At 41.0% G+C, this 22,081-nt stretch overlaps 1 protein-coding gene across 2 annotated transcripts in view; it reads left to right on the top strand.

Moving 5' to 3' along the window:
• The window catches only part of MYO16 (myosin XVI), a 531,143-nt gene that overhangs the window by 202,840 nt on the left and 306,222 nt on the right, over window positions 1–22,081 (top strand). For both annotated transcript variants that reach the window (XM_029210034.1, XM_029210033.1), the window contains exons 5-7: window positions 6,453–6,561; window positions 13,274–13,398; window positions 20,980–21,105. In XM_029210034.1, coding sequence (XP_029065867.1) covers window positions 6,453–6,561; window positions 13,274–13,398; window positions 20,980–21,105 — 360 coding nt within the window. The remainder of the gene's footprint in view (window positions 1–6,452; window positions 6,562–13,273; window positions 13,399–20,979; window positions 21,106–22,081) is intronic.

Here is a 22,081-nt window from a genome sequence, read left to right as displayed (position 1 = left end):
GATATATAAATACATAATTTAACAGTTTTAATAATTCATTCATTTATTTACTAATAATTGTTTTCTGAGCACATAGAGCCTGTATTAGATCCCGGAGATATAGAAATATCAAAGTATTTTCTCTCATGGAGCTCGAAATCTAGTGTGGGATATTGTCAGTAAGTACATATGTGTGTGCTTAAGACATTGGATCATAATCATCACTGTGAGAAAATTAGAACAGAGTAAGGTGATGTGAAGTGATGAAGTATTGGGGGATGGGGACTTTTAAACAGCGATTCGATGAAGAAGCTGTAAAGGAACAGCCATCTCAAGATGCCCAAGGGAGAAAGTGTTCCAGGCAGCTGGACCAGCAGGTGAAGTCAGTGGGAGCCGGGCATTACGTGAGGGACAGGAAGGAGGCCTGTGTGGCTGGAGGACAGTGAGCCAGAGGCCGGTGGAAATAATGGGTTGGAGGGACGATGGGGTCCAGACGACGTGGCACTTGGAAGATGTGAGGGAGATTAGAGACACTCTCTGGCCTCACAATACAATTCCCAGTGTCCTTAAAACAAAAGCTTACAGGATGCCAATAGCATGTTCTCTGTCCTAAAATAATTGCGTGTGTGTTATATATTGGTTTGGGATAACCTTTACCTTAGCACAGGAGTACAAAATTTCCTATTCAAAGAAGAGAAACTCCTGGGATAAACAAGAATATAAAAAAGAATGTATAACTGAGTCACTTTGCTGTACAGCAGAAGTTAACACAACATTGTAAATCAACTCTACTTCAATTAAAAAAAGCAGAGAAACTCTCTGCAGTTCAAAAGCACCAAATACCCACTCACATTTTTCTATTTTCCCTATCATGTTTGATGCCAGCATTTTTATATTTAAATGGAATATTTTGTGGCAAGGTGTTTGCAGACTGTAAATATTTTATTCCTCATCAACGATTCTCCCAAACTTTGACCTTTCCAATACTCCAGTATTTCCAATAGTTTTAGCATCCCCTGGTGACTCTCATCTGAATTATTACTCTAATGAATGCTAAATTCTAACCTTATCATTCCTGCTACATGTACCAGTTGGTATTCTATCACAAGGAAGAGCTTTCTTCTCCCCTGTAGTCAGGGATTCATTTCGTTACTGATATCAGTATGAACCCATGGGTTCTCAGCTGCAACTTGACAGTCTAAAAACATCACTCAACCAAGTGATCAAAGTTACCTTCATCACCACCGGGTCAAGGAACATCAGGAGTCTTCTGGCACCTTTTTTTTTTTTTTTTTTTTCCCAAGCTGCCTATGTCGTTTATTTTAAAAACAAAACTCTTCAAAGACCACATACCACTGGATCAGACACCCTAACCTCCTGAGGTAACAATATTCATGGGAAAGCTAGGATTCAAATACAGGTTGTGGTCCAAAGTCAATATACTTTGTACTACGTGCTCTTCTCACCTTTACATCATGGTTACACCACTTGCCCTGATCCTGGTGTGCAAATTTTTCCCATGGTTGTCACTCATTCCAGGACGAGGGAGAAAGCCCCCTCCATCTTCATCTTCCAGTCAGATCACCAATGTAATGTCCCTTAAATCTTACTAAGAATAAAACCTCATTTAAACTAATTATAGGGAAGAATTGACTAACAGGAGTAAAATCCAACTTCCAGCAGCAGATTATGTACATAACTTACAGTAACATAGTCTGTTAGGAACCCTTTGGAAGAAAAAGGCACTGTTCCCTTTTTGTAAAAATGTTTTAGTCTTACGTGGCAGAAACGACTTTGCAAATGTGATTAAGGATTTTGAGGTGGGAGAGAGATCTGGGTGGGCCTTAAATGAAAAGGCACCATGGGAAGAACACAGTATCCCCTCTGTGGTTGCCTGCCAAAAATCTCATCGGAAGGATCTATGAGAGAAGGTCTTAAAGAAGAAGACAGAAGAACTGTTTCAAGTGGAAGAAGGCTAAAGAGAAAGGAAAAGAAAATGCCCCAGGTAACCCCTCATTCTGTCCTGAGCCACGGGGTGATAGCCATCAAGGATGTCATTGAAAAAATTAATGAAACTTGGATGTGGACTGTGCTTTATATAATGGAATTTAGTGATGCCAGACTTTCTGATTTTGATAACACTTAGGCAAAAGAATATCCTTATTTTCATGATGTACATACTAAAATATTTAGGGGTAAAGGGACATGGTGCCCGTGACTCACTTTTACAAGATTCAGGAAAAATAAAAGAGACAGAGAAAGCAAAAATAGGGGAAAAGTGTAAATAATTGGTGAAGTTGGGTAAAGGGTTTCCTAGCGTTGCCATTATGCAGTTCTACAAACTGGGTGGTTTCAAGCAACTTGTTGTCTCACAGTTCTGTAGGCCAGAAGTCCAAAGTCGAGGTGTTGGCAGGGTCGTGCTCCCTCTGAAACTTATGGGAAAGCATCCTTCTGTGTCTCTTTGAGCTCTTGGTGGTCTCAGGTACTCAATGGCTTGTGGCAGTGTCACTGCAATCTCTGCCTCGATCCTCACATGGCTGTCTCATCCTCTGTGTCTGTGTCCCCAATAACCCTCTTTTTGTAAGGACACCTGTCATTTACTTTACTCCAGAATGACTGCATCTTAGCTATTCTCATCAGCAGTGGTCCTATTTCCAAATAAGTTCACATTCACAGGTACCAGGGGTTAGGGCTTCAGCATTGCTTTTGGGGGGGATGTAATTCAACCCATAACAGATATATAGGACTTCTTTGTACTATTCTTGCAACTTGGAGTAAACTTGAAGTTATATCAAAATAAAAAGTTACTAAAATTATTTGCATATAAAAAGTGGTATTTGTGTGTATAGTGTTAGGTAGTGTTCTAATTTCATTCTTTTACATGTAGCTGTCCAGTTTTCCCAGCACCACTTATTGTAGAGGCTGTCTTTTCTCCATTGTATATTCTTGCCTCTTTTGTCATAAATTAGGTGACCATATGTGCATGGGCCTATCTCTGGGCTTTCTGTCTTGTACCATTGATCTATATTTCCGTTTTTGTGTCAGTACCATACTGTCTTGATTACTATAGCTTTGTAGTATAATTTGAAGTCAGGGAGCCTGATTCCTCCAGTTCCATTTTTCTTTCTCAAGATTGCTTTGTCTGTTCGGGGTCTTTGGTGTTTCCATGCGAATTGTAAAATTTTTGTTCTAATTCTGTGAAAGATGCCATCGGTAGTTTGATAGGGATTACATTGTGAGAGTAGCAGCGACATATATACCCTACCAAATGTAAGATAGTTAGCTAGTGGGAAGTAGGCGCATAGCACAGGGATATCAGCTCCGTGCTTTGTGATGACCTAGAGGGGTGGGATAGGGAGGGTGGGAGGGAGGCTCAAGAGGGAGGGGATATGGGGACATATGTGTGCATACGGCTGATTTACTTTGTTGTACAACAGAAACTAACACAGCATTGTGAAGCAATTACACTCCAATAAAGTTTTATATTAAAAAAGTGGTATTTGCTTATTAAAAGTCCACCAGGTACCTGTCATTAAAATTTCAGTTTTAATGTGCTGGGGAATTATTACTAAATGAAACAATCGGCAAGTTTATTCATTGACATTAAATTGCTACATAAACTAATAAAATGTTTATTTACAGGAAATGTGCATTTATTTGTTCGTATGTCATCTGACATGCAGTAAATAAGATTCCTACTTGAGAAGAATGAGGCATTTGAGTTCTATTTCCAATACTCCAGGAACAGAGTGTAGGACAAATTGGAGATGGGGTGGCCTTCCAGCTTGCATAATGAGAAAGGAAATGTATTCAGGGCTCCCAGTAGGAACTATGCAGTCCTCAACTGCCAAAGCATTTGAGGGGTTTGCTTTTGCATAATATAACATTTACTTCCCTGATGAAACCAATCACGACGTGATTTATTTTCTTGAAGCCACAACTGAAGGACTTGCCTTAGTCTTAGTTCCAGAGGGACCCATTAACAACACATTACCTTCTGAGTTAGTCAGACTAAGAGTAATAATCAGCCATGAATCTTATCAATGGGGTTTTTATATATGTATGTACAATTTCAGAATTCTAAGTCACGAAATACAGCTTTTTCAGGGGATCATGTGGACACATGTTTTGTGGCACGTGAATCAGCTCTTCTAGGGACATCTACTAAGACCAGATAGTTGAGTGGTGGGGGTAGAGCCACTGCAGCTGGGGTGTCTCACCCATGTCCAGTGGCAAGGAAAGAAAGAAAGGGAGGGAAGGGGGGGGAGGGAGGGGGGAGGGGGGGAGGGACTGATGGAAAGGGGAAAGAAGGGAGAAAAGGTCTCCCACAATTGTCATCCATCTAGAAAGAGTGAAGGCAGGAAACTTAAGTATGCACAGAGTGATTTTGTAATTTCATGTATATACTCTTAAAAATGAATGTCAGAAAATTTAGTTAAAAATAATTATCACGAAAAACATAATTCGTTGCCTCAATTTTTAGTAATTAGTTTAAGTTCAACGTTTGCTTATTTTTCAGTTTGTCTCAGTCAGTTGTTTTTAGGGCCTAGTATGTCCCAGGCACCCTTGGGCATGTGAAGAGGAATGAGATGTGATCTGTGATTAGGGAAGTCCCCGACCCCCCAGGAAGGTCTCTACAGGAAATAACACCTGGTCATTCAGCAGTACAGACCAGTGGGGGATTAACGGGTTGGAATTTCAATGAATGAACCCAACTAAAATATTCAGCACCGCGTTTCAGTTTCACACTCTCTTTGAAAGAGCCTCATTACTCCTGAGAGAATAGAAAATATTCTCCCCCAGTGCCCCCTCTCCCTGGGCATCACGTTGCTCGCCTGTTTATTTTTGCTGTTATTGATAATATGTGATTCAATTATACTGTCATCTGCCGCCCAGATGTTTGATAAGATCCTCTCTGAAACGTCTACGCCTTGGCAAAAAAGAGTAACCTGATTATCTCCCACCTCTTAGTATTGAAATCAGCAAGGATGCCCTGTAGTTCTGTGTCTTAATTGATTCTTTAACCAGTGAAGCGTGGGTAGATATGCAAAACGTTATTCTCCTGGCTGGAGACTAAAGGAAAGGAATCATTAGCAAAGTCTACTTAAGACTATTGCCTCAAGTAACTTCTTTTCAAACTCTGAATAACCGAAACAAAATGAAATGCACTAAGAAGATAATCTGAAATCTTTAGGACCTTATGATGACGTTTTCCTTAGGTAAGGGAAATCTGAAATATCTAACTTGACCTGTTCAAATAAAGAAGTATCTTCATATGGTTATAGAAAATATAATGTGGTTCACTCTGGATGGTAAGGTGAGCAGTACAACTTACGTGGAGGGAATATGCTACCACTTTGACCTACTTTTTAATTTTCTTTTTACTATATTACAGCAGTCTTTTGGAAAACGTGTGCAGACTTGCTAAGGCATAGGAAAGCAGTATATAGATACACACACACGCACACACACACACACACACGGCAAAACCCCACATTTTAATATATAAAGCTATTAATGTGATGTTCCTTTTTATGTAAAGTTATGAATTTGGATATTATATGAACCATATTAACTGTATCCACATTGCAATACAGACTCCAGGAAGAAGAATAGGGTGAAACTTTCATTTGTTTGGCCTGAGTTTAGTGACAGGTTATTGGGAGGAGGCCTACAGGAAATCTTGCCTGATAAATTTTACGGAGCTCATTAAAGAATGTAGAGCAAGGGTGACAATTGATGTGACTACATTTTTAAGAATGAAAGCGCGTCTATCATTGTATTTAGGCTGGGATGCGCAAAGAGTCAAGCGGTGGGCTGAGAGATGCTTGAGGGAGAGCCCTTTGAAGCTAAAAGGTGTGTGATCGTCGTATGTAATATGTTCCATCCATTAATGTCTACAGATTATGCTTTTTGTTGGAAAACAGTTTTTGGAAAGAGGAAAACCAACCAGAAGCCATTAGCTCAGCCTTTATTAAAACGACTGTCGTGTGAGAACAGCTCTCAAATGAGTTTCTGTGGAGAGCAAGGAGCTTGAAGATTTAACAGGATAGTTTGGGGAAGATCAAAGTTCATACAGGAGCTCTCCGTTCAGACTCTGAAGGCAGGGCCACTTCTCTTGTGTTAGGACAACCAGGCATGTCTAGGGCAGCCAGCATAGAGGCGTGCCCGGTTTAGCAGCCAGGGATTGGGTACTCTGGGTTTGGCAAGGGGTGTGGGGAGGAGTGTACTGGCGGCTAGGGTCTTGCCTGTCAAGGGTCAGTTGAACCTTTTTGGACCATGAGAGTTTCTCACAAAGTATCTAATATAATTTGTCTTCAAAAGTAATTCCAATTTGCTGTGTGATCCTGCCGGCTGTATCTAATGTAAACTTTTCTGGGTCTGTTTCCTCAATAAGATAGAAATGAAAGTTTGGATCTGCTTTCTATGTTAACAGTATATATAATGTTAAATTTGTTCGGTTTCACTTACAGGCTGGAGCTAATGTCCTTCTCCAGGACGTCAATGGAAATATCCCACTGGACTATACCACGGAAGGGACAGAATCGAGCTCCATCCTATTGACCTACCTGGATGAAAATGGTAGGCAGATGCCTTGAGAAACCATAGAAAGATAGAAGAAGAGATAGGGCGGTAGAATTTAAGTGTATATATTTTAGGTGTGCTTACATGATTTCAGACGGACGTCGTTTCCCTCGACTGTGTGAAATGAGGTCTTGTTCTGTGCAGCGTTTCATAGTTGGTTTAGTCAGTGCAGTTTTGCAAGCTGGCAGAAATCTGGAGACCAACCGTGCAGGGACCTTTTAACAGGCATCCAAAGTCCATAATTAGCCGGACTGGGTTTGTAATTATAATCTATTCTCCACTGGGAGGGGAAGGGAAGTGAAGCAGCACAAGTGAATTTTGAGTTAATGAGCGTGAGGTTCATGTGAAGTGTATTCTCTTAGGAGCGTCCTGCCTCCGAAGAATCCCACTCAGGTGAGTGAGGACCAAAGTCAAGGGCAGTTTGCACAGCATCCCAACATCCACTCCTGGGGACACATGGAAACTCAACCCTTGTCAGAAGAAAGCCCCACGGTCATGGTGCCGGCTGAAACGATGAGGCTGGGCCCCCAAATGTATTCGCTGACAAAGAACGTTTAATCGCACAGCCTGAGGGTATAATTTCCCTAGTGAGTTCAGCCTTGGCGAAGTGTGAGGCGTTTGGAACCCTGAGCCCCACATGGTGTTAAACTAAGGGAGTATGCCCCGTCGTTTCTTTTTCTTTCTTTCAGCTCTTCAGGTATAAAGAACACCAAAGAAATTCCAGTTCCTTCAAGTATGATCTTTTGTCAGAGAAAAAGGTCAACATATTTAAGAGGCACGTCGTACCTGAGACCCTATCCTTCTTGCCTCTAAGAAAAGCCTGCACATCTGCCTCTTTGCTCTCTGTGCTCTGTACCAGCTCCAGATCACTTGTCTCCAAAGGTTTATTCTCAGGAGGGCTTAGAACAATAATAACTAGTGCTTAGCAGCCGTGGATTCTTAAAAAAAAACTTGTCTCATTAATTCTGAAAGCAAGGTGAGCGATGTCATCTTCATTGGAGAAACTGTGAGCTGTGCCGTGGTTCTGAGGGTCACCAAGTCGTGGCCCCGGGTGACGGGCCGTGGGGAAGAGTCACTCCCTGGTACCCACTCCTACAGGAGGGACGTAGTGCTTTCTCGCGGCTCGTCAGCTGTGACTTCTTGTTCCACTGCTGGGAAGGTTATCATTTGGATCTTTGCAAAACTTAACTTGGAGTGCGCGATTCTGAATCTGAGTGAGGAACGCGGCTTTCTTATTTATCTGTGCCAGTTCTGTGGGATCGTTTCCTGTTCTCATTGTTCTGAATTTGTAATAGCTACAGTCATGTATCTTTCCCTTTGGAAACTAAAATTAAGTATCTTTCTTTGCAAAAGAATGAACTTAACTTCTTCACCTTTCCAACTCATGGGAGCATTTTGTTTGCTAAGAACGCTGAGTGTTTGCAAGAGCAGTGTTACTATTCCATATAAAGAAAAATAAGTATTCCTTTAAGAGGCTGATTTAAAAATGATTAAGGAGGGCTTCCCTGGTGGCGCGGTGGTTGAGAGTCCGCCTGCCGATGCAGGGGACACGGGTTCGTGCCCCGGTCCTGGAGGATCCCACGTGCCGCGGAGCGGCTGGGCCCGTGAGCCATGGCCGCTGCGCCTGCGCGTCCGGAGCCTGTGCTCCGCAACCGCAAAGGCCACAACAGTGAGAGGCCCGCGTACAGCAAAAAAGAAAAAAAAAAAAAGAAAAAAATGATTAAGGAAAAAATTGAGAAGGAGATACTGACTCTGAATGGTTAGGAGAAAATCAGTCACGACGATGGCTGTCACAATCCGTTTGTGAGATACATGTTTGCCGGAACAAATGCGCTTTAATATCTCTTACATTTTTAATTCTGTTTTCCATTTGTCCCTGCTGTTGCACTGGCCTCTGCCTTTCATCTTTCTGCACCTCCTTCACCCCATTCACAGTCTGGTTCCATTTCTGCCCACATCCTTCCTCCTTATCTGGATCAGCTGCCGTAGTTCCAGTAAATACTGTCTAATTCAATTTATTCTCTGCATCCTCCCCCGTCCCGTTGGTGCGCTTTTAGAGTTATCGGTTGTGACAGCATGGGCTGATACTGTTAGAAATTTCTAATGTTCCAAGATGGGATTTTCATTATTTGGTGCACTGCGTTCTTCTAACTGGGCGGGGGAAAACCTTGAATTCTCACTCTGCATCATCCAGCTTCAAATCGGAGTACTTATCACACTGTCACACGAGGACATATGTGGGAGAAGACAGGCCAGGTAGCGAGCACGCCGATTACATGGAAAATCGCTGGTCACAGGTTCTACCCGTACTGTCACCGCTGGCATACACTGTTCCCCTGGTCACGGCAATTAACCTCAGCTCACTGCCTGAGCTTGCTGGGCCGGAAAACAAGACAGCAAGGAGTTCTGATCAAGCATCTGGTGCAGATGAGATCTCCGGTGCGCGACAAGCCAGCTGGCGTTCAAGGAAAGTAACTGATTATTAAATGAGCCAGCAGAGAAAGGAAGCACTGCGGGGAGAGCTCAAGGTGTCCAGAAAAGATGCTCACCGTGGAAAACGACACATAGGTCTATGTTTCCAAGTCCCTGAAGAGTAAAACAAACGCTTTTTACTTTGCCCTTCATATAGCATCACCCGTGGCCCTTTCTCCTGTCTTTCAAATCCATCCTTTGAGAAAAAGGGCTCATAATTCTTCTGAGTTCCTAATTTCCTCTCCTGAGCCCACTGAAGTTCTGCTTCCTCCCCTACCGATCTGGACACGTCCCTACGGTGATTGCCACTGCCCTCGGCTCTCTATCCAGCTGTCACTTTTCTGCTCTCCTGCATCATCTCCCTGTGACGTTCAGTGACCTTGATCACACTCTCCTATGAAAAGGCTCACCTGCTCTGATCTTCCCATAGCTTTTCTCCCTTCTTTTAGTTTCCTTTGGATGCACCACTTACGTAGTTGGTTGTTCGCAAGGCTTTGTCTTTGAGCATCTTCTCTCTACACACCGTCCCTGGTCATCTTCCCCTCTTCCTAGTGTCCTTAGCAGCTACCTGACCCCAGGGTTACTCTTGCAGCTTAGATATCTTGCAAGACCTTCTGCATTGCACCTGCAATTTCATTACGTGTCTTGTGTCTTTGACTTGTATGTCAGACAAGTTGAAATAACGTGTCCAGTGTGGACTTTCATGTTGTGCTTTCACACTCTCTCTGTATTCTCTTTACCTTTACACCCGGAAATCTGAGTATCTGAACATCACTTTTCTTTTCCTGAATCCCTCACGTCGAATTGTCACCAAATCTTACAGATTCTTTCCTTGACATCTTTCTAAGAAGTCCACATATCTCACCAGCCGCGCTATTACTGCCCTAGATAGAACCCCAGTCTTTCTATTTTGGAAGAGCCTTGGAAAATGGTCTTCTTAACTCCAGACTTAGCCCTCCCTCTGCGTTTTTCAGAGACTCCCAGATTCATCAGTCTGCAAATGACCTGGTACGTTTCTCCTGCTTAACAAAGTTCATTCAAAGTGCTGTTCCTTCACCCACCCCTTCAGAATCATCCCATTATTGGGGTGACAGTGATCCTGATTTGCCTGGGACAGTCCCACATTAAGCCTGTGGTCAGAGTTGGGGGAAAGGATTTGGTAGAGGTTACAACCCCGTTTTGGCTTAAACTGGTTTATTTCTCTTGCTAGAACAACTTTCATCATTAGCCTGCTTCACTTTTTTGCTTCCGTCAAGTCTGGGATCTCTTCGGAAGCTTACCATAGTGACAAAAATTGAGATTAGATGCAATTCTCGGAGCTTAGGGAACCCCAGGGTACAACCATGGGGTGGGTCATGTCATAGCATAGTGATAAAATTATCTGTGATAGCAGTACAGAATACCCCGGATACAGGATGGATAATGGAGAAAAGGAAACGCTGAATTGTTACAAAACAATATTACCTTGAGAGGGTCAGTTAAGGAAGGTTAAGATAAGGTTCAGATTGACTTGAGATGTTAATGTAGTTTCGGTTCTTCACAAGCATTTATTGATATAATCAAATGTAATCAGGTAGTAGTAATTAGTATCACATGTAAGAACTTGTGCATTTCAGGTAAATGATTGGTTTCTTATGTCCGAAATTAAACAAAAAATTACTAAATTCCTTTCAAAATAGTAAATCTAAGCAGGGCATGTATTAATTTTTTCAAGAAACAGTATGAAAATAAAACGGAACTTCTTTTCAAAAAGAGAGGATTGGCCCGTTATCCACTACAAAAGAATAGATTTCTTATGGGCTGTAGTCATCTTGTTTGGCTTTTTTCCAGAAGCATCTTAAGAAATTTGACCAAGAAGTGAGGGGATTTCCATTCTATTGTCTTACCAAAAATAGATCTGTGGTTTTTTTTTCCCTGAACACGTCGGAAAAAATCTAAAAATCACATCTTAATCGGTATCATATTTGATTCAAAATAAAGTTTTAAAATAATGGGGTACAATGTCATAATATTCCCCTCATATCTTCACAACAGTCACCAGAAATAGGTTGTTTCCACCTCATATGTTGTAATGTGCATGAGTCTGAAATGAGTGACAGCTAATCTCTTTTAATTTGTGTCTTTCACCTTTGAGCCCTATTCTTTTTTTATCACTCAATTTTAATTACATGTTTAAATAATTCTCTAAAAGATGCATACCACTTCAGTAAACATGCAATATTATGAAAGTTAAAATAATATGGCCTTAGAGTAGGGCAGCCATTAGGTTTTTCTGCTACTTCAGCATATGCAAAATTGAACACTGACATCTGAGAAACAGTGTTTTCCAGATATTACTCACGTGTCAAATTCCATAATCCTAAAAATAGGAATAGAGTGCCAGTTTTAGCTGGTTGTTTAGAGACCTCCGATGTGCCTATTAGGGAAATCTGTCAGTTCTTCTGCAATGGCGTCTGACGATGAGGAAGCTGAGGTGTGGCTTTGGTGTTTCTCATTCATGTGTCTACTAAAATGGGTTTGCTTTGAACTGAGTGTTTGAAACAAGCTACACTATTCAAATATTGCATTTGGCTTTATTTTGTTTGGTTTTTCCCTGCCTCCTTATTGTAAAGAAAAACACTCCTAAATGCGTGGCAGGTGATCCATGTACCAGAAGGCTGACTAGTAATGAAATGACAGGTCCCTTTCATTGAGTGCTTCCTGCAAGCTAAATCCTGTTTTATATGCTGTATGTGTTTTGATTCATTCTCACGACAACTGGTGAAGTAAACTGTCAGCCCCTTTTGCACATGAGGAAACTGAGGCAGAGGATAAGTTACCTGCCCCCACTGGCACAAATAGTAAGTGCAAGACACAGCATTAGAACTCCAGAGCATTTCTGCTCTGGAGTTCATCCAGGCTCGGAGAACAAGGGATGTAGGGAGGCAGGCGTGGTGCACTCTAGGGGGACATGACAGCCGATGGGCACCATGCTGGGCCGTGCCATGCAGACAGGTCTTATAAACGTTACCCATAGCTTTGTTCCTTTGGGATATGTATTAGTATCTGAGTGACGGAGGATACAGACAATCAGGCTAAGTAACTTTCCCAGAGTCACCCTGGGGAGGTCGGCCACAGACCAGGCACAGCCAGGAGGATCACTCCAGCCTTTTTGCTCGAGCCCACTGCTCTCTCTCCATGTTTGTGGCAAGGACTCAATCAGATAAGAGATAGAAATTGCTCAGAAGTGTGGCTGGCTCATAGCAAACACTTGCTGAGGGACAGATGTCATCTCCTCGGCAGCAGCATCATTAATCTCACTATGACTGTTATTATTACTTTCACTTGGAATGAGGTGGATTATTTCCCCTTAGTAAACACCTATTACTTCCAGGAACCAACGTTAGGAACAGGGGATGCAGAAATGCAGAGATATACGCTTCCATGGAGGTTACACCACCATGAAAGCTCAGGTTGAAATATATACTGGATAGAGGTATAAGCAGGTGAGCTGAACTGAGTCTTCTCTGCATAAATCACCCACCTCGCTGAAGCCGGGCTATCAGTCTTCACTCAATTTTAGTTTATTTCTCCTTATTAACATTAATAGTCATGAAACCATCATTTGGAGCATCCTTTAAAAAATAATTTGAAGGAAAGTTGCAAAAATAGTACAGAGAGGTCCCAGATACCCTTTATCCAGATTCCCCTAGCATTACAAATGTACACAGCCGTGGCGTGTTCATCCACACTAAGAAAGCTAACGTTGGTACAATAATACTGTTACGTAAACTACAGGCTTTATTCAGGATTTTCCAGTTTTCCCGCTAAATCCTTTTTCTATTCCAGGACACTGCATTGCTTTTAGGAGCAACTATTTTAATGAGGAAAATCATAGGGAACAGAAAGTGTGTCTTTACAACCCATTTCAATTCAATGCAGGTACTTTACCATACTTTGGGCAGTCTATGCTGATGATTTATACTAAAACAGAAATCCACTGAAAGCCTGCCATGGCTAAGGCATCCTATCACATTTTGGGATATAATAAGAGGAAAATTATTCAAGACTCTAGCTGGAAATAAGACTGCATGCCAAGAGAAACAATTATGGATGCTTTGAGTGAGAATTCACATTGGAAGAGGAGCTTCAAAGAGGAAGGAACACGTTGAAAAATATAAGATAAAATTAAATGTTTGCGCCCTGCAGCTGAGAAGCAGGGTACATTCAGTTTGAAAAAGGCTCTTTTCCCCCCTAGGAGTGGATCTGACATCACTGCGGCAGATGAAGCTTCAGAGACCAATGAGCATGCTAACAGACGTCAAACACTTCTTGTCATGTGGAGGAAATGTTAATGAGAAAAATAATGATGGCGTAACACTGGTAAGTTCCACGCTTCGCTAGGAGACACTGCTTAAGTTGAGAACGTACGTTGATTTCTAAAACGTAGAATTATACACAGTTAACTTCTAAATAATGTTTTTTATCTTTCTGATTATAAAAGTAATACATATTTATTGCAGAAATTTTGCAAAGAGGAAAATGCAAATCACTTGTACCATCACCCAACGTTTATCTGTTGATATATTCTCTTTAAGCCTTCCTTGTACGCATGTTTTTCCTACAAATTTAAAGTAATTTTTATCCATTATTTTGTCAATGTGGTTTTTGAGATGGAACTTACAGGAGAATGTTTTCATTTTAATTTTAAGCAAGAGAAACTGAGTTACTCTGATGAATGAATTTCTAAATTCAAGCAAACTCCTGTCATTCCTTTTCTTTTTTTTTTGCTATCAGGCACAGCTGCAGAAAATTAAACACACAACAATTAAATTTGGATTGATTTTAATGTAAACACAATGTCTAATCATCAAAATAAGAACGTTTGGTCCTATTGACCCATAAAAATTACCTGGGCTGGGCATGCTGGGGTTAAAATTAATGACTGTGGAAATACATAAATGTATTAAGTTTCAGGGAAGTAAATTAGGGCAGCAGAAGGGATTATGAGCTCTGAAGCATGGGGTGCATAGAATTTGGTTGGAACCCATTTTAGAAAGTGGTCCAGTTTCTACAACATGGGGAAAATATGGTGTGAGGTTGAGCACGGTAGATGAGGAAAGCAACGTAACCAAATGGATATGAGTTGTGTGACACCTGATAGCTTTACAGACTTATTAAGTGCAAAGTAAGTGCCTTGAGACTTCTCGATAGAATCATCTTCCTAGATACTGATGTTGGCCTTTGGGATGTAAATTTCAGAAGACTATCAGAAATGGAACTCTAAGCTGTAGGAAAAGAAAACAGAGCATGTTTAGAGTTTATTGAAAACTAACACATTCAAATGGAAAAACATTCCAACTAGTTTATTGAGGAACTATTTACTGACCGTGACCTGTGAACAAAATCGTAGTGAACAAAACCACAAAAGTCCTTTTGTCATGGGCTCACATTTCATCGGGGGAAGACAGGTAATATACAACATAAATGAGCTAAATATATAGTATATTACTAATAATAAATGCAAATGAGAAATAGTAAAACAAGACGGGGCATGCTGGGTATACAGTTGACATTTTGCGTAGGTAGACAGGTAAGGTCTCGCTCTCGAGAAGAGTTCCGAGTGATGGCCTGAAAGAAGTCTGCGCACACTGTAGGTGTGAAGGAGGAGCATTCCAGGCTAAATGGTGTAAGTGCAAAGGCCCTGAGGCAGGGCCAGGTATGGTGTGATTGATAAACAGCGCGGAGGCTAGTGTGGATGAGCAGAGAAAACAGGAGGAGAGGGGTAACCAGGACCAGATCACACAGCATCTTGTGGGCCTATGCGAGGACTGTGACAGTTACGCTGTGTGAGATGAGAATAGATTGAAGAGTTCTGAAGAGAGGATCCTACTCCTGTTCTAAAAGGATCCCTCATTCTGACTGCTGTGATAAGGATGGACTATCAAAGGACGAGGGTGAAGCTGAGAGTTCAGTTAGAAGGCTTTTGCTTTAATCTAACAAGCGATGATGCAACTCAGACCAAGATGGTAGACGCTGGAGTGATGAGAAGTGGCTCATTTCAGTCTACATTGAAAGAAGGTCCATTGGAATTTCCTGGCCGGAATGTGATGAGAGAGGAAGGAAAGACTTCAGAATGACGCCGGTATTTCTAGTTTGAACAACTGGAATGATGGAGTTGACACCGAATGAGATAGAGAAGGCTCAGAACCGGGCTCAGAACAGGGAGGATCAGGGTGGATTCTGGAAATGTGAAGTTAAAAATGCCTCTTGGCCGATGTCATGGAGGTGCCGAGTCTGTGGTTGGATACTGGAGTCTGGAATTTGGGCGATGCCTGCACTGGAGAAGCAGTTTGGGGATCTTTAGCATGTACATGCTGTTGAGGCCCTTGACCCTGCATGAAGTCACTGATTTGATACAGAAGGAAAGAGGATTGGGGACTGAGCCGTGGAGCACAGGAAAAGAGGAAGATCCAGAAATGAGATGGGAAGAGGAACTCCCAAGGTGGGAGGAAAACCAAGAGTATATGAGATGTCCCGGGAGCCCAGTAAAGAAAGCGTGAGGAGGAGGGATGCTTAACTATCAAGGTAACACTGCTGAGAGGTCAAGGAGACAGAGGTGGAGACTCAGCGGCCAGCCTTGGTAACTTGGGAGTCCTCGGTCTTCTCATCGGGACAGCTTTGGTGGAACAGTGAGGTCAAAATCCGGACGAGAGTGGGCTATTTAATTAACAGCTCATTTAAGGCAGGAACTACGTTAATTAACACATCTAACGCATCGTGAAAACCCAGTGGAGTCTGTGTTTCTTTGTTTGGCAGAAGATATTACAACTTCATGTTGTTTTTTTTGGAAATCACAGCTAAATAAAAACAGCACATGGGCTTCAATCCCCGCTCAATAAAAGGACCTACATACCTCAGAAGATAAGCTATTAAAAGAATCAATACACAGTAATAAATTGCTATCATTTTCAACCATCTGCAATCTTGACATTCCTGGTCTCTTTTTTTATTGAGCAGAGAACACAAGTGTGGCATATAATTATTCTGTAATAACTAAATCTTGTTTTGTTATTGAGGTTGTGACCATCTTTGAGCTTTGTACGAAGAAAGTCACAGTGAACGGGAAGTCCTTCCCTGAGGATCACAGCACTTGGCAAATAGATTCTTTGATTCTTTTGTCTGAGTTGGTTGGTCGATTATGTTAATAGCTGCCACTCCTGGAGCTGTCTTTCTGTAAAGGGCATGTGGATGGTGTGTTCCTGACTGTTGTTCCTGATCATGATAAGAAGACAGTCTTGGCCGCAGGCGGATTTCCACATCCTGAGTTGGAATGTCAGTTGTGGTTCAAAATCAGGCACAGTGCCCCACGCTGTTACACTGTATGTGCAAAAGAGGTGAAACTGTCAACAAAATACCCAAGGAGGATCAACTCCTAGTAAGATGGTTTTTATGTTGCTTTTTCTTCCTTTTTTAGGAACATGCAATAAAAAAACCAAATATAAGGTAGCTCTTTTTAAAATTTTTTATTAAAAAAATTTTTGGAGTATAGTTGATTTACAATGTTGTATTAGTTTCAGGTGTACAGCCCAGTGATTCAGTTATCCATATATATATTATTTTTCAGATTCTTGTCCGCTTTAGGTTACTGCAAGATATTGAGTATACTTCCCTGGGCTACACGGGAGAACTTTGTTGTTTGTCTGTTTTATATAGAGTAGTGTGTATATGTTAATCCCAAACTCCTAATTTATCCCTCCCACCACCAAGATAGCTCTTTTAAAAAAGATCTCTTAGTTTATGTTAATATTCTTCTTAAAAGAAAACAAAAGCTTTAGAAAAGGATACAGTTCCCCCCAGAAATGCCACGTTACAGAGCATATGAAAAGGAGTTCCTGAGTTCGGGTTCATAAATACTCTTTGAAAGCACTGATAACTTTCAAATCAAGTTGATCAAGAAGCTGGTTCTTTCCTGTTTTGTCACAGAATTTGATATATCACATCTGGCCTTGAGCCATATTTACTTGGTTTGTTGGAAAATAATTAATTATAATTAATTATCCATGAAGTGCAAAATATCAAGCAATTTTATTTTTGTTTCCTTTTTTTAAATTTCGGTAGCCCTGTTTCATCCTTACTTCTGGAAGAAGACTTAGCCAGTGTCATCAGGTTTCTGGTCACATCTAGGGAGTAAAGCTTTTGTGGTTACTTTCTGTCACCGTACATAGCCTCGATTTAGAGATTAGAGTGTCTGGACATATATAATAATGAAAACTTCCAACTTGCATGAAGTCAGCCCTCACTGGTTTTTTATTAGGATGATTTTAAAATCTTCTGTTGTGATGAAGTGGAATGACTCAAAGTTAGGTGTTTGGCTTTTGTTCTGAGATGACCTAGGATTAAATGTGCCGCTCGCCCTAGATGTCGCTGGTAGCTCCTGCTGTGGCTAGCTTTGCTGCTAAGCAAGCCAAGGCGGTTTTCCTTTAAGTCTTCGCCTCATAAGCAGCTGAGGAGATGACCGGGTGAGAGTGGCGCTGTGTTCTAAATGGTGGAACTGGAGTTTTGCTACATGGAAACAAATCTATTCATAAAGGGGTCGATCCTATGAGCTTCGCATCATTAGTATGCGAGGTGGCGATAAGCCACGCTTCACACACACAGCCATGCCAACCTCGCTGGTGTGCCAGGGGAAGCAAGCAAGTGTGTAAATTGTGCACGTGTTCTAGAGACGCACATTATAATACCGAATTGGTATGTGAGGCAGGGGAGGTTTGCAGGAAGAACATTTGCATGTTTAAACAAATAAATTGTGGAGTGAATGCAAGGTTTGTTAGGAGCATTCACACCGCAGCGTTATCCTTGTAGCCCGGCCAACTTGGATGTCCACTCGCCTTCGCTATTTCAAAATGTGAGTGCTGGGCATGCAGAGGAACGTGGCTTCAGCCCACGGTGGCCCTGCTTCCCTGGGTCAGTTACCTCAGTGATCTAATCTACAACTTCTCCAGCTGCAAAATTGGGATGGTGACTGTCCCATAGGTTGTTCTGAAGAGAAGAAATAATTTAGAACTTTTATGCAGGACGTTTGTGAAACCACTTAAACGTCCTGTTCTGTGTTGTAACTGGGTAGGTGATTTCCAGCTTGCGATAACTTTCCATGAGGACTGTGCTTCCAAAAAGCTGTTGCTAATTCTCTACGGGAACAACCACTGCCTCTGTGGTTCTCATAGCAGGAGAGGGGTATTCTAAGATGTCATGTGATCAACACTTACACATTTTGGCACCGATACCGGCCAGCCATGGTCAGGACAAGGCAGGACTATAAATTCCATTTCAGAAAATAGACACTTATTTTCTTTTTTGCGGTACGCGGGCCTCTCACTGCTGTGGCCTCTCCCATTGCGGAGCACAGGCTCCGGACGCGCAGGCTTAGCGGCCATGGTTCACGGGCCCAGCCGCTCCGCGGCATGTGGGATCTTCCCGGACCGGGGCACGAACCCGTGTCCCCTGCATCGGCAGGCGGACTCTCAACCACTGCGTCACCAGGGAAGCCCAGAAAATAGATACTTTTAAGTTAAAAATTTTTAACTTGAAGTCGAACTTCCATGATGAGAAATGGTACCCACCCATAGGTCTAGTGACTTAAGGATACAGAACTTGATTGCCAGTAGAATCAAAGTAATGGCTCTAAACTCCTGGTATGTTACTAGGATGATTTTTAAATATTCTGTTATCTCTTGCGATGAAGTGGAGTGACTCAAAGTTGGTGCCTTTTTTTTAGATTCCACACATATGCCGTATGATAAATGATACAAATGAACTTAAATACAAAACAGACATAGACCCATAGACATAGAAAACAAACTTAATTACCAAAAGGAGAAAGAGGGGGAGGGGTAAATTAGGAGTTTTGGATTAACATATTTACACCGCTCTATATAAAATAGACAAACAACAAAGACCTACTGTATAGCACAGGGAACTATATTCAGTATTTTGTAATAACCTATAAGGGAAAAGGATCTGAAAAAGAAAATATATATATATATATATAATAAAACTGAATCACTTCTGTATACCTGAAACTAACACGACATTGTAAATCAACCATACTTAAAAAAAAAGTTAGGTGTTTTGCTTTTATTCTGAGGTAACCGAGGATTAAATGTGCCTGCTGCCCTAGATGTCACTGGTAGCCCCTGCTTTGTATTGCTTTGCTGCTAAGTTAGGCAAGATGGTTTTCCTTTTAGTCTTTACCTCGTGAGTAGCTCAGGGGATGACTTGGGTGAGAGTTGGGCTAAGTTCTGAATGGTGGAACCGGAGTTTTGCCACATGGAAAACAAACCTGCTCACGAAGGGGTTGATCCTACGAACTTCGCATCTTAGTATGAGGCGCTAACCAACTAGTGGACCCATTCTTCATGCAGGCTTATGCTACAAGTGAACATCTGAAATCCAGATGTTAGTGCATATAGCAGGGTAACTTGCCAGTCACTGACTGATTATTCAAATAATATGAAATAAATTTAGAAGCAGGAGAAAGGTGAGTTCTTTAGGAAAGTACGTAAAATCATATTTCTCTAAAATAGCTGTGGATATATCATTCTAGGGATGGTTTGCTGGAATGTTAATGAGATGAATTCTGTGTGTAACCAAGTGTGGCAATCTCTTAATGTTTATACCTTAAGTTAGATTGAATTATTTGTTGTTCTAATGTAGTTGAAAGTACATACAAAACATAAATATATAAATGTCACTGTAGATTGAAGAGCATAATTAAGTCCAAAGATAGAAAAGCAAACTTTTTTCTGAATTTTATCAAAATTAATATTGAGTAAGCCCTTTTGACTTTATTGTAATCTTGTCTTTGTAATAAAAATGGCAAGGAGTCGAGCTATAAGATTCCATGCTACAAAACCTAGAATTTGTTGTTTTTACTACTTTTAAATTAGTTCCTCGTTTTCCTTTCCTTATAGATTCCTCTTCTTAATTATTATGATTACAAATTCCACCATGTAGTTACTTAATAACCTAGTTTAAATTGCAGATGATGATAATTTACTTACAAATAAAACCTGTTGCCAAGAAACAGGAATTCCCCCATAGGAAAATTTGAAAAATTCCTCCAAACCCTGATCTCATCATGGTAGTTCCTGAGGCTTCATTTCTAAGCTTCAGTTTGCATTGAGAAACTCAACTGGGAGAATATTAAAATGACAGCTACATAATCATTTTAAAGCTTGCTGGCATTAATTCATCCTTTCTACTGCTCCTGTCCCTTTTTTTTTTTTTTTTTTTTTTGCGGTACGGGGGCCTCTCACTGTTGCGGCCTCTCCCGTTGCGGAGCACAGGCTCCGGACGCGCAGGCTCAGCGGCCATGGCTCACGGGCCCAGCCGCTCCGTGGCATGTGGGATCTTCCCGGACTAGGGCACGAACCCGCGTCCCCTGCATCGGCAGGCGGACTCTCAACCACTGCGCCACCAGGGAAGCCCCTCCTGTCCCTTTTACATGTATGTAGCCATGGCAATGATCACATTTCCTGTGGTCATTTATATCTTTGAGTCCCCCTCCTGTAACACCAAATACAGGGTTGGAATTTTAGAGCTAGTCAGTACATGTGTGACTTTGGGGCAAGAAGTGGTAAATTACTGAGATATTATATTTTGTATTTACAAGTATTCAGATTATAGTAGAAAGGGGCACTGGAGAGGGAAGTAGGAATTACATGGAAAAGTGCACATTGTCGGGGTCAGAAGGAAAATAATAAATAATTAACCTATAACCCTTTTTTCAAAGAATGATGACATCCACTCATACCCAATAAAATTACATATGTGTTCTTTTTAAAAAGGTCTCTGTGTTTTAGATCCGATACTTCATTAAATGCGTGTCTTTCAACCGCTGAATAAACTACATTGCTGTCCCTGCTTTTTTAAGTTAAATGACAAAATATCTCTTCGTTGCAGTTGCATATGGCATGTGCAAGTGGCTACAAGGAAGTGGTATGTCTTCTCCTGGAACATGGCGGGGATCTCAATGTAGCAGATAATCAGTACTGGACCCCACTCCACTTGGCAGCAAAGTACGGCCAGGTAAAATAATGTTCTGGGTTATTTTTAAAGAATTATTTTATGATCAATGCATCATTTCATATTTTGTGTTGTTTTGTTTTCAGATTATGTACTAACATTATGTAACTTGACTTTTAATGGAATCGTCTTACTAAACAAATATGTTTGTGGTTGAAAGAAAGCATTTACTTTTAGAAGGACACATTCATAGCCTACATTCCTCAGAACTCTGCGTGTTGTAGTCAGAATCATTGGAGAAATAATCAAAACTTAGAAACATTCTTTATAGAATGGACTTAATACTATTTTCTTAATATTATATAGTTCTTATCAGCGTACAGTTTCATGAGTCTAGGGTAATTGTGTTTGTTTTCTAGAGTTAGTAGATGTAAAGCAAAATTACATTTTATATTTTATTTTTCTCTATAAATTATATTTCATTTTAATGAGTGAAGGATGGGTAGCAGAGTTCTTTCTCTGAATTGATGCTTGGCTGTAGCTAATATACCTTGAGTTACTATTGCACAAACTAATTTCTCACTAGATACTAATATACCATGAAGAAGAAGCAAACTTTAACTTCTAAATAATTTATATGGGTGAATGTGATCCAGCGGTGTTCATAATAATTTATTAATGTTACAATTGATTTACAAAAAATACATAATATGTTATGTTAGAGAAAGTCTTAGTGGTAACAGTAGAAAATACAACTCGGGTTACATATATACGGAGTTTTAAGCTAAACTTGTTGATGTCCGAACATTAGCTTGTGGTAACAATCTCGCTCACAGAATTTATAGTAAGTTAAATCCCTTAGATACTAACCAGTGTGCAAAATATCCATCATACAATTTGAGTCATGCAACTGTTGAATAAATTGAGGACATTTGCATGTCACGCGTCGTAGGAAAAGCATGTCGCTTGGGAAGGTCTTCCAAACTAATAAGAACATTGTTTGCTCTGATGACGTTTCCTGTAGAAAAAAGATTCATTC

Source organism: Monodon monoceros, unplaced genomic scaffold, assembly GCF_005190385.1.
Source record: "Monodon monoceros isolate NGI ecotype Baffin Bay Population unplaced genomic scaffold, NGI_Narwhal_1 Super_Scaffold_8, whole genome shotgun sequence".
Classification (NCBI taxonomy): domain Eukaryota; kingdom Metazoa; phylum Chordata; class Mammalia; order Artiodactyla; family Monodontidae; genus Monodon; species Monodon monoceros.
This window is presented reverse-complemented; position numbering and strand designations above follow the sequence as displayed.